Here is a 12,351-nt window from a genome sequence, read left to right as displayed (position 1 = left end):
CGGCTCACGTGCCTGCCAGACCCTGTTCCTTCAGTGGCCGCCTGGAGGTGCCCCCCAGGACCCAGGGCTGCATGCACATGTTGTCTGTGCCATTGACACCTTTGACACTCAGGCCTGTGAAGATGACCATCTTCTATTGGCACCAGGCAACAACGGACCCCCGGTCTCCGCTCACGGCCTCTCCTCCACTCCCCTGTTCCCTCCCCCTGCCCCGCATCCTGGCCAAGGGCACAAGGGCTTAAGACTGGCAGCCTCTTCCTATAGCATCCCCCAAGCCCAGGCTCACCCTCTAGCCCAGAAAGTGGTGGCAGGGCCAGGCAGGCCCGCCTCCCCCTATAGCCCCCCAGGAAGCCTACAGTGCTCTTGGCCTTGCGCTCTGTTTGTGCTTCTCTTCCCACCTCTTCCAGCCTTCTACACACACACACACACACACACACACACACACACACGCCCCAAAGCAGTGTCACATGGTGGAAGGAGAACAGGATTTGGGGTCTGTCCTCTTGGCTGTGTGAAGTGGGCAAGTCACATACACTCTCTGTGCCCCAGACTCCTCAGCTTCATGATGGACATGATAACGGAACACCTGTCCCAGAGGCTTGTGTGAGGATTCAGTGAAAAGGCTCACCGACTCTTTTTGTGTGTGTTACTTTAATCCTTCTTTTCAAAGTTTCTAATTAAATAATTTATAAATACATTTATTCATGTATTTCAGTTTCTAAAATCTCACATAATATAGATAGAGCAAATGTCATCTGCATGTCCTTCACTACCTTCGTCAGTGGTAAGTGCCGTGGTCAGTTGTCTCTCCTTCCAGACTTTTCTATATGCATTTTATAGGTATCTGCTACACAGGCTTCTCTGCCATAGTTCTGTGCAGGTGTTGTTGTTTTTGTTGTTATAGAAAGGGGATTTTATGATTGTAGATTTTTCTGCAGCCTGCTCTTTTCTCATGATAGCCTATTTCAGAGAGGTTTCTGCCTCAGTACCACTGCCCACAATTTATTTAACCAACCCCTGGTTGAGTGTTCGGGGTTTCCAGTCCTTCACTGTTAGAACCAGCACTGCTGCGAGTGGCCTTGGGTGTGTGCTGCTTTGCACACCCACACCGGCATTTCTGTAGGATGGACGTGGTCCACATGTTAGTTTTTTATGCTGATTCAACACGTGATAACCCCAGCTTTTTGTATTCAGTGCCTGTTTGTTGATGGCTCTGAGCTGGCCTCTCCATGCCATGGCTCCCCTGGTGCCTCTCGGCCTCCCCTCTGGGAGGGATAGCAGACATAAGCCTAGGTCCTGGACACAGCAGGCTCAGGCCAAGTGTGTGGCCAGGGGGCCCTGACCAGGCCCAGCCTGGCCAACAGGGTGGACGAGGCAAACTCGCCTTTGGCTCCTCTGCAATCTGTGCTCGCCCTCCCCCACCCCCCCACCCCCGACCCGCTTCTCCATCAAAATGGGGACAGATGGTCTGGATCCAGCACAAGGGAAATGACTGTCAGCAAGCCACTCACTTGCTCCGAGACACCTTCCCTCGTATGTAAAATAGTGATGATAATACCCACTTCCTATGAGGTGAGCTGAGGTAAAGGATTCGTGTGTGAAAGGGTGACTCAGATGTAAGCAGCCTCCTAGCCCCCTTCTGTCTCTTGCCCCGAGCCGTGCCTCTCCTCCCACGTGCTCCTCCGGCAGGGTCTCCTCGTGCCCAGCTGGCTTCCAGCTCAAGTACCTGTGACCTTTCAGGCGTCAGCGTTCAACCCAGCTGTTAGCTCTCAACTAATATCTTAGCTGCCAGGATGTCAACTATGACCAAGATAGCTGCTCTCAGTCACGACGTTAGTTAACAAGGCTCACCATCACCCAAGGTCATCAAGTTCCTTTCCCCTGCATTGAGTGCATGCTCATAATGGAATCTCTGATCATTTGCTTTCATTAGACCGTCGGTTGTCTGAAGGCAAGCTCCCTGGAGCATAGTAGGTGCTCGATAAATGCTGTGGGGACTAAGTGGGTGAAAAGCCATCAGCTGACGTGCAGGAGTGAGGCTGCACTGCTGGGTGGTACCAGGCAGCACGGCTGAAATCTGGGGCAGGCTATCCCAGGTAGCGCCACGTCGATAAGCATCCATGGCCACAGGCCAAGGGCAGGGGCAGAAATCATTTCATTCCTCTTTTCTGCAAGAGCAAAGCCTGCTGGCTGCTCTGGAGGCCTCCTGGGTGGGGTGCTCCCTGGTCAGGCCCAAGCCTTCTAGGTTGAGAGATTCAATTTCATTAACTCAGCCAGGGGTGACCGGGCTCTGAGAAATCAACGAAGCAAGGCACTGATTGATAAGCCAGATCAGCAATTTATTAACTTCTGGCAGCATGACCGCTAAGCAGCCTGTAGCATTCAAATCGGTCCCTCTCCTTGCTCGTTCTCTCTGGAGAGGGAAAACTTCCGTGGGAATCCAAATCCAGACCAGAAGGACCAGAGCAGAATGAAGGGACACGACACAAAAGAAACGTGCACTGCCCTGCGTTTACCCGCAAAACCACACCATGGTGTGGTCATTATTACTGTCCCGTTTTGAAGATGAGGACGCTAAGGTCAGGTGGGCAATGGCTACGGGGGGGATAGAACAAGCGCTCAAACGCAAGTGTTCTGACGCCTGTCCTGTGTTCTCATGCCCCCTCCCCTCAACGCCGCTGAGCTCCCGACCTGCACCGCACAAGGCCTCCCTCGGCCCTGCTGTGGCTCTCCCTGTTCCTTCTGTTAAGGCTGCACAGTGTGCCCTCGTAACATTTCCGCGTCCTTGATGGGCCGCCAGAGACGCCTGGGTCTTGGCAGCAGCCTATGATGCGTTCTCAGGGGGGGCCCTCTCCTTCTGCAGGTAATAACTACGTACCCACATTAATAGCCAGCGTGCATTCTGCTCTTGCCACGTGTCAGGCACCAGGCCGGGCACTTTGGTCTCATCCTCATTCTCGCAACCTCAGGAGGCGAGCACCCTCGTCTCCCTTTTCCAGATGTGGACTCCGGCTCAGGGAGACTGCCTTGCCCAGGGTCCCGGAGCGAGTGAGGAGTGGAGTTGAGGCTGCAATTCAGTTCGGGCTGACTTCCAAGCCTGTGCTCGTAATCACCCCCACCTCCCCACTTTCCAGGGTGTCATGCCTTGATGTCCCACATGCTGGCGATGCTCCCAGTCGGAGCCTCTGGCCCCTGGGCTCTAGTCCCTCTCCCTCTGTCCCCTTACCCCTGCTCCTGCCACGCTGAATTCCTCACTTTTCACACCATGGCCCGCACCTCCCCAGGCCTTCTCAGTCTAGCAAACTCCAACTTGTCCTTCAAGCCCCAGGTAAAATGTCACCTCTCCTGGGCCACCTGCCTCCTGCTCAATCAGCCCTAATTATGGCATTTGCTGAGTTTTATTGTAATCATCTGTAACTGTTCCCCACTAAGCGGCGAGCCCTGGAAGGCAGGCACAGCATGGTGGTGTCTCTGCCAGCAAGTTGCTGGCACCAACTCTTGCCCCATACATATTTATTGTATAATGAATGTTCCAGAGGACCCCAGGTGCACAGGTCTTCCACACACGAGTGACGGAAGAGCTGGGCACAGCCCAGTTAGCAAGAATGTGAATGGATTTAAAGAATTCCAATCCCATGTGGGCCAGTGGTTCATAACCTTTGAGACACTGGTGGAACTTTCGGGCTTCTTTCTCCCAGAAAACTCCACTGTGCCTGTGAAGCGTCATGTGCAATTTCTAGAGGATTCTGCTTCCTATGCTTGGACCCCAAAGAAGAGCTAAGTGGAAGGAGTAGGAGTCAGTGTGGACAGGGGGAGGCGGGCGGTGGCGGGGGAGGCAGAGAGGAGCTGTGTCTGAGGTAATCACTGTTCATAGTGTTAGGCCAAGAAGGTGTCCTGGGAAGAAAGTGTTTCCTGGCAGGAGACGCATTAAGCCCTGGTGCTGCTCACAAACAGCGAAACGCAATGGCTAAGCTGGGCCTGTGGAGCCAGCCTGCTCAGGTTCAAATCCCAGCTTTGCCACTTCCCAGCTCTGGGACCTCAGGCAAGAACTTACCACCTCTGGGCCATGGTTTCCTCTAGGAATAATCCCTACTCAAGGGATGTTATTAGGATTAAGTGAGCTAATGTCCACAAAACACAGAAGAAATGCCTGTTCTCTGCTCACTGTTAAATGAAGCATTTGTTCATCTGCTTAGAGCAGGGCCCTGAGGCAATGGCGAGAAGACTAGGCCTCAGCTTGACGGTCCCTTCCTCCAGGAAGCCTTCCTGAGCTCCCTGCCCACACTCACATAGGTCAAGTTCCTTATTATTAGCCACCCTCCTGGGACACTTCCCGTTTCTCTTTGGTTTCATTCACATTAATGATTACTTCCACTCTAGACTCTAAGGCCGGGGTCTTGCCTGTCTTGTTCTTGACTATTTCCCTGTGCTTGGCACATAGTAGGTGCTTGGGGAAATAGGTGTTAATTAGGGAGGGAAGCTGTTGGGAAAGTTCGAGATTCTGGGCCGTTCCAGGAGGGTCACTGAGAAGCCAAGCAGCGGATGATGGTAGCAAATGTGGGGGGGGGGACACTGGGCCCCTTGGTCGGTGTCACAGTGCCTGGACCTTCTGACTTTTCTCTCTTCCCCCTTCCCTCAGTTCCTGGCATTTGACACCCAGTTGCTGATGGGTAACCGACGCCACTCGCTGAGCCCTGAGGAGTATATTTTTGGAGCCCTCAACATTTACCTAGACATCATCTACATCTTCACCTTCTTCCTGCAGCTTTTTGGCACCAACCGGGAATGAGGAGCCCTTCCTTCCTTCCAAGAATGTCCCCTTGCTGGTACCCTCCCTGTACTCCTGCAAGCCCAGATATAAAACTAGCTGCCAGCCCATCCTTTGGCCTCCCCTCAGCCCGATGCCCACCCTCACCCTCTGCAGCTTGTGTCCAAGTATTAGGGGCCCTGTGGAACTGAGGTCACATTCCCCCTTCTGTGCTGCCCCTTCCCCCCCCTTACATCTCTCAAAGTGGACAGTCAAGGCTGGAGCCTCCCCTGGGTTTGAGGACCCAAGGGACGAGTGGGAAGAGCCCAGCAGGATTCCAGATGTGGGAAAGAGACCCCAGGAAGCCTAGCTGAGGCCTGCACCCCACGGAGGTTCCTCCTAAGGCTGCCACAGCTGTGTGACCTTGGGACACACTGTCCTGTGTCCAATCCACCCCTCTGTTCTTTCCTTCCAGATCAGGCACCGACACTTGTAAGGGGTGGGAGGAAGCTGGGCGAGGAGGTGGGGCTGCCCTGCAGGTGGGGGGATGTCGGTGGACCAAATGGTTGTCCCAGGCTGCCCATCCTCGCAGCTTTGAGACTGGCAGCACGTTCTAGGCACTTGAGCCCTGGGGTGCATGGAAGGGGGACAGGAAGCCAGTACCCTCTGCCCCTGCCTTGGTTTACCCTCCGGAGTCATGACAGAGCACTGTTGGGGCAGGAGGTGGGGACAGGGGGCCCTGCTCCTACATGGGGACCTGTCCTGGGGCTGTAAGGGAGGTGGAGCAGGCAGCCCTCTGGGAGGCGCGGGCTCTGTAGTGGCACCAGTTCACCCAGACCTGCATCTCCCTGGGGGGCATTTGAGGTTGGCAGGACTGACCTCTCACCCTCTTCTCTGGACCCCTGGGTTGTGCCTCACCCTAGGCCTGAGGCTGAGTGGAGTGCCTGGGCCCTAGAGGATTGGATGCCCCGACAGAGGGAGGGTTGTACTAGCTGCTGAACCAGCCCCACTGGGAGGGAATCCTGCCCTGCCCTGAGGCCTCTCTGCACTTCTTCCCTAAACTCTCCCCCATCTGCGGCGGCTGCCATGTGCTGGCTGATCCCCAAGCCAGGCCTCCTAAGGCCTCAGTTGGCAGTGCCCATGTCCCTCCCCCTGGCTTCTCTGGCCACTCAGCCCAGAATCCTAAGCTCCCTTCCATTCCTTATCTCCTTATCTCTCCAATTTGGAAGCTGTTCAGCTGATGCTAACAGCCAGAGCTGGTCCCTCCAGCTGGTCCCATGCGATGAGGTCGGGTCTCCTTATCAGCCTCCAGGCAGCTGAGAGCTGAGACTTGGGCAGGGTGTGCGTCAGCCACCCAGCCCCCTGCAGGCCCTGCTGGGAAGGGGACGAGGGGGCCACACCTGGGGGAAGTGTGTCCCCGGCACCTCGCAGCCAGCTCTGGGCCAGTGGAAAGTTACTGGGTGGGGTCAGCGAGGTCAGATACCTGGGCCTTCCCTTGGCCTCTCCCTCCAGGGCTCAACTCTCTCCTCTGTGCCGGGAGTTCTTTTGCCCTTGGAGAGAATGACTAGGTACGTTACCAATCTGTTTTTGACTCTTCCTTCTCCACCCTTCCTGTTTTCAGCTTTCAAGAAATATTGCAGAAGTATTTGAAATTTTGTTTCACCTTGGGCATTTGAGGAAAGAGGGAAACAAGAACAGATGGCGGTGTTTGTGTATAAGACAAAGGCAACGGGAGTGTGGCTAGATGCCTACTGTGTGCTGGTCTAAATTAATCCATTAAAGCAATCCTATAAAGGGAGAAGTCCGCACATGCCGATCGCAGAGGGAAAAGCTGAGGTGATTGAGAGGATCGGTAACAAGACAAAGGGCATATAGCGAACCTCTTGGGTTGGGGCTGGAATGAGAGCGGGTGGTCAGGCCAGACATCTCCTGATGTCTCTGGAGATCTGTTGGCCTCGGTGCCACCCCTCACCACCCCCCTGCCCCCTACTACCACCACCAAATTTTGTTCTCTGTCGTTTCCACCTTCTAGACACAAGCTGGGGGCATTCTGGTGTCTGATTCCCAGCCTCACTGCTGACAGGCTCGTGGTAGTAAGTTGTGAGTCGTTACCTATCAGCGAGATGGAAGACCGAGCCCTGGGCAGTGCAGGGAGAGGCGCCAAAACGCTTTCCACTGACTTCCTGATCCAGTTGCCACCTTTCCTCCAAGGTCCTTTCGCTTCCTCTCCTAATCTCTGGTCCCACTTCCAAAGGGCTCACTCAGCCTGGGCCTTGGTCATGCTTCCCAGAATCCTCTTGTCCAAGTCCTCCTCTTCCTAGGACAGTTTATGCAGAAATAGGACTGAGAAGCTTATCCAAGGCCGAGCTCTGAAAGCGTGGTGGGGGGGAGGTAAGCCCTCAGCAGCAAACAGCAGGACCGGGCAACTTGGCTTTCTCCAGGCGGGGAGAGGGTGCTGCTGAGTCTCCCGCTCTGGGTCCTGTGAGGGATCCAGGACCCGCTGAGCCGGCCGCAGAGCCCGGGCTGGGGGCCCTGCGTCCTGCTGCACTGAGGCCGGGAGGAGCCCCAGGAACACCTGGCTGGGCCTTCAAGGAGGAAGGGCTGAGGAACAGGAATGCAGGATTAGGAGAAACCGAGAAGCCAGAGCTGAGCAGGTGCCACAATCGGCAGGGGGGAGGAGAAGCTGCAGGGCCCCTCGCATTTTTGGCAGGGGTGGGGCTGGGCCCGGGAAAGGGTGGCTTGGATTTTATAGAGCTCCAGGCAGCCAGGAATCTGACCATCTGCGATGTGAGGTCGGAGGTTTCCTGCCAAGAGGAAGACAGATCAAGAGATCTTCTCCTGGGATTGCAGCTGGGGTCCCGGGAGGCACATGCAATTCCCCAGACTCCTGTCCCAACTCCCAGGCGTGTGTGTGGCTCCTGTGTTGCCTGAATCTGGATTCTTCCTCCCAGGGGAGTCAGGAACCAACAGATACCCTTATTTCAAAAGGCCCTCCTGGGACAAGGCCAGGACCTCTGGGTTCCCCCAGCAAGCTGGATTTCACACCAGCCCTTTGCTGCCCCTCAGTGGCTGCCTGAGGAAAAGCAGGGCCTGGTTCTGCGGGCGAGAAGCCAGAGGGGCCTAGGGCCTGAGGTTGCAGGCCGGATTTGGCTTTCATTCATGACCCTTCTCAGACCTCCCCAGACCTTCCTCCTCATCAGCCTCCGATTGCTCCCTGTAGTCCAACCGTTGTCACATCCCTGGGACACTGTGCACCTGTCTGCTGGAAACCACCCTGCGCCGCCCGGCCCCAGAGCTCTCTCCCAAGTGACTGAGGGCAGAGACCGGCCGCCACACACTGGCCTCAGCTTCTCCCAGTTGCCCAGGGTCCGCGCCTGTCCCCTTCCCTGGCCTCACCTTCCCGGTCCGTGACTGACAGGAGATAAGAATAAAATTATGACATCTGAACCCTTTCCTTCGCCTGCCTTTTGCTTGTCGCCTCAGATGGCCGGGGAGTCTGTGTGTGAGGTTTAACTCAGACTTGATGTGAAAGGTTCACACCAGAGCTGTTTCTCCCAGCATAGCTAAGTGTGAATTAAATCTCCACACTTATCTTGATGTGGAGAAGGAAACACTGGGGCGCCTGATGTTTAAGATGGTTAAGCGGCTGCCTTTGGCTCAGGTTGTGATCCCAGGGTCCTGGGGGCCAGTCCTGCTTGGGCTCCCTGCTCAGTGGGGAGTATTTTTCTCCCTCTCCCTCTGCCCCTCCCCCAACTCTTACTCGCGCAAGCGCGAGTGCTCTCTCTCTCTCAAATGAAAAAAGAAAAAAAAAAAACAAACAAACATTGGTCTTCCTGTCGATATATACCCTTTGCAGAAGCTCTTTGAATGCTTGCACCTGTCACAGCCCTGCTGGAGGTGCCTCCCAACAGGGAGCCTTTCTGGAAGCCTTTGTGAGTAGTTTTGTTAGAAGAATCTTTCTTATTTTGACCCAAAACCTGTGTCCCTAGAAGGAAAGCCTATGTTGTAGCTGGACAGATCCCCAAGAGAGCAGCTTTAAGGGTCGCCTCTCCTATGAAGCCTTTCTCTGTCCTCCCTCAGGTGCCCTGGCCACCCCCTCCTCAGAGCCCCCCTGCCCTCTCCCACCCCAGCTGCATTTTAACCTCTCCTCCTATCTGCTTCTATGTATGACACTTGAGCTCCTTGAAGGCACAAACTGTGTCTTGTTCACCCTTGAATTCACAGGACTTACGGCAAGTAGTATCAATAAGTGGTTTTTGGATAAATGGAGGAATGAATGGACCTTCTCCCATCTGTTTTACTTAAGAGGAAATTGAGGAGCAGAAGTGCAGTGACTTGTCCAAGTTTATACACAAGTTAGAGACGAGAGTGGGATTAGAAGGTACATGGGGTGATGATTATTACGTTGCCTGGTTCCTTCAGGGAACTTGGGGCCGAGGGTGCCGTGTGGGAGGGGGACACACCACACTGACACAGTGGGGGACATTATCCTCGCCTGTGACAAGGTTCTGGTATAAATTCAGCCGCAGCAGGGGAAGGAGCAGGGCAATATTTAGGGGACTCTGAAGAGAGAATAAATAACATGTATTAGGCACCCACTGTGTACAAAGCACTTCCATAGACAACAAAGATAGGAGAGGGAGAAGACAGCAGTGTTGCAGGAGAGAAAATACGCATGACAGCTCCCAGCCACTTAGCTCATGGTCCCAGGTAAATGCCTTGAAAGCAGGCCTGGCAGGGAAGCAAGTACTGAGGAGATGTGGAACAGTGGCAAGGCGGGGGTCTCTGAGTCAGGGTCTGAAGCGCATGAAAGGCTGGGCATGGGCACTGGTGGAAGGGGAGGGAGGCCAGTCCATGCAGGAGGTGGGGGGCGGGGTTGGTGACACTGGGCTCCCAGTCCTTCGGCCCATTCATTCTTCATTACCACAAACTGGTGGCTTAAAGCAGCAGAAATCAGTTATTCTCACACAGTTGTGGAGGATAGAAGCCTGAAATCCAGGGGTCAGTAGGGTTGGTTCCTCTTGGAGGCCCTGAAGGAGAAGCCATTCCATGCCTGTCTTCCAGCTTCTGGTGACTGCTAGCAACCCTTGCTGTTCCTTGGCTTGTGGCTGCCCTCCAGTCTCCGCCGCTGTCTTCACACGGTCTTTTCCCCTGTGTCTCTGTGTCTTGAATCTCCCTCTCCTTTCTCTCATAAGGCTACCTGTCATGGATTTAGGGCCCACCCTAAATCCAGGATGATGATCTCTCCTCCAGGTCTTTAATTATATCTACAAAGACCCTATTTCTGAAAAAGGTCACATTCACAGGTACCAGGGTGTTAGGACTTATACATCTCTTTTTGGATATCACTGTAAAACCCACTATACCATCCATTCCCTTCGGGCAGCTACTGTCTTAAGTGGTGGCCTCCAAGCACATCCCCCTACCCTCACCCCTGGGATGGTCCTCACACCAAGGCTCTTCATTTGCATTCTCAGGTTCCTAAATTAGGTTGGAGAAATTACAGAGCTGAGCTGACCTAACCCAGCTCATAAATAAGCTATCTGCTTTCACTCAGGTCTGGCTACTCCCAGCAAACTAGTGTTTGCCCTCTTGCTGATTATATACACATACACACACAAACACATGTACACACAAAGCTAAGACCCTTTCTTCCCAGCCTTCTATCCTCAAATCCTCTCCAAGATCTCTGCTTTCTTTTTTGGGAAAACCTTGCCAAAAGAAGTGAGCTTTATGCTGTCCTTCAATAGCTCTATGCCCCTCTCTTCGTTAGCTCCTTTTTCTCCATGCTAAAGAGGCCATGTGCTCCAGCCAAGAGACTCAGCTGAGTCCAGTCTTCCAGCTGTGCCCATCAAGAGGCAGCCATGGGAGGGAAGAGGCCATTCTGGAAGTAGATTCCTAACTTCAGCTATTCCAGCCCCCAACCATTTGAGTTTCCCCAGTTCAGGCCCAAGATATCAGGGAGCATGGACAAACCATCCTTGTCCACATTCCTAATCCCCATGACCCATGAGCATAATAAAATAGTTGCTGTTTTATGCCACTAAGTTTAAAGTAGTTTGCTTTGCAGCAACGGATAACTGGAACAGAATTTGGTCCCCGGAAGTGAGACACCGCCATAACAAAACTTAAAACATCTGGCATTGCTTTGGCGTTCCAGGTGATAGGAGATGCCTGACGGGCCTCAATGGGTCTGTTAGGGAAGACTAGAAGGGCTTCAAGGAGACTGCAGGTGAAAGTTCAAAGGAAAGTTGAGGAAAATGTGCTTGGAACCTGGAGGAACAAAGACCCTTGTTGAGTCATGGTAGAAAGTCTGGCACAACTTTTCTCTGCACTAATGTAAAAAACAGAAAAAGTGCCTCATGAACTGATGGATCTGGCTAAGATTTCCAGGCAGAATGTTGCAAGTGTCACCGGGCTTATCTTGGCTTTGTATCCTAAGAAACAGATAGTGAGAGGAGAGCTAAAGAAGGAATTGTTCTGTTTTTAAGCAGAATTTGGAGGAGAGGGGCGCCTGGGTGGCACAGCGGTTAAGCGTCTGCCTTCGGCTCAGGGCGTGATCCCGGCGTTGTGGGATAGCCCCACATCAGGCTCTTCCGCTGTGAGCCTGCTTCTTCCTCTCCCACTCCCTCTGCTTGTGTTCTCTCCCTTGCTGGCTGTCTCTATCTCTGTCAAATAAATAAATAAAATCTTTAAAAAAAAAAAAAAGAATTTGGAGGAGACGTAAAAAGCCCATGACAGTCTTTTGAGCCAGCAAAGAATTCTCAAAGTAATAAAGGGCCCCATTGCAAAAATCATATCCAGGGCACTATCAGGAAAACACAGTCTCCTGGTAAAGATGAGGCCAAAAGTGTGATTACGAAGCCCTTTGTTAAGACCTCAGAAAGATCTAATATGGTGCCTCACAGAATCTTCCCAACAGACGGAAGTACTCCTAAGAGTCTTAAAGGTGTTTTTTGCACAGCCCCTCTGCTAAACACTAGGGCTTCTCAAGATCTTAAAGATACGGGCCCTCAGCAGCCTCACTGGGGGCCCAGGACAGAGGAGGCCTCGCCTTAGATTTATAAGTGCAACTTGTCGGATGAAGTTAGTTCCTGTGCCCCAGTAAGATCCATAGAAAAAAACCAGAGTTTTTAAGACTTGTATTGTGGGGGAGGGTGCACCGTGGGGGCACCGTTGGTTAAGCTTCCGACTCTTGGTTTCTGCTCAGACCGTGATCTTAAGGTCATGAGATGGAGCCCACGTCAGGCTCTGCGCTCAGCATGGAGTCTGCTTGAGAGTCCCTTCTCCCTCTACCCCTTCCCCACCCTGCTCTCTCGCTTTCTCCCTCTCTCTGCTTCTCAAGTGAATAAATAAATCTAAAAAAAAAAAAAGACTTGTATTGGTAGAAGCACCACCAGCTCAACCTGAAAGGGGGAGAAATCATACAAAACGAAGAGGCCTTTGGACCTTTGCCTGTCCTGCTATTATATGCTGTGTGTGCGTGCGTGTGTGTGTGTGTGTGTGTGTAGGTGGGTGCAGGTAAATACCTTGTCTTTAGCTTGGATTGAGAGCAGCCTTCCCTAAGGAACCAAACCTGAGGAGACTCACATGCACACAGACTT

The 12,351-nt window shown here is 53.2% G+C and overlaps 1 protein-coding gene across 1 annotated transcript in view; it reads left to right on the top strand.

Annotated features, from left to right (window-relative positions):
• FAIM2 (Fas apoptotic inhibitory molecule 2) overlaps window positions 1-7,616 on the top strand; it is a 32,789-nt gene extending 25,173 nt beyond the window's left edge. The window contains exon 12 of the mRNA XM_002922382.4: window positions 4,640-7,616. Within this exon, the coding sequence (XP_002922428.1) occupies window positions 4,640-4,789 (150 nt within the window). The 3' untranslated portion in view covers window positions 4,790-7,616. The remainder of the gene's footprint in view (window positions 1-4,639) is intronic.
• The last annotated feature ends 4,735 nt before the right edge of the window (window positions 7,617-12,351 follow it).

The sequence above is a fragment of the Ailuropoda melanoleuca genome, chromosome 16 (genome assembly GCF_002007445.2).
Source record: "Ailuropoda melanoleuca isolate Jingjing chromosome 16, ASM200744v2, whole genome shotgun sequence".
Classification (NCBI taxonomy): Eukaryota; Metazoa; Chordata; class Mammalia; order Carnivora; family Ursidae; genus Ailuropoda; species Ailuropoda melanoleuca.
This window is presented reverse-complemented; position numbering and strand designations above follow the sequence as displayed.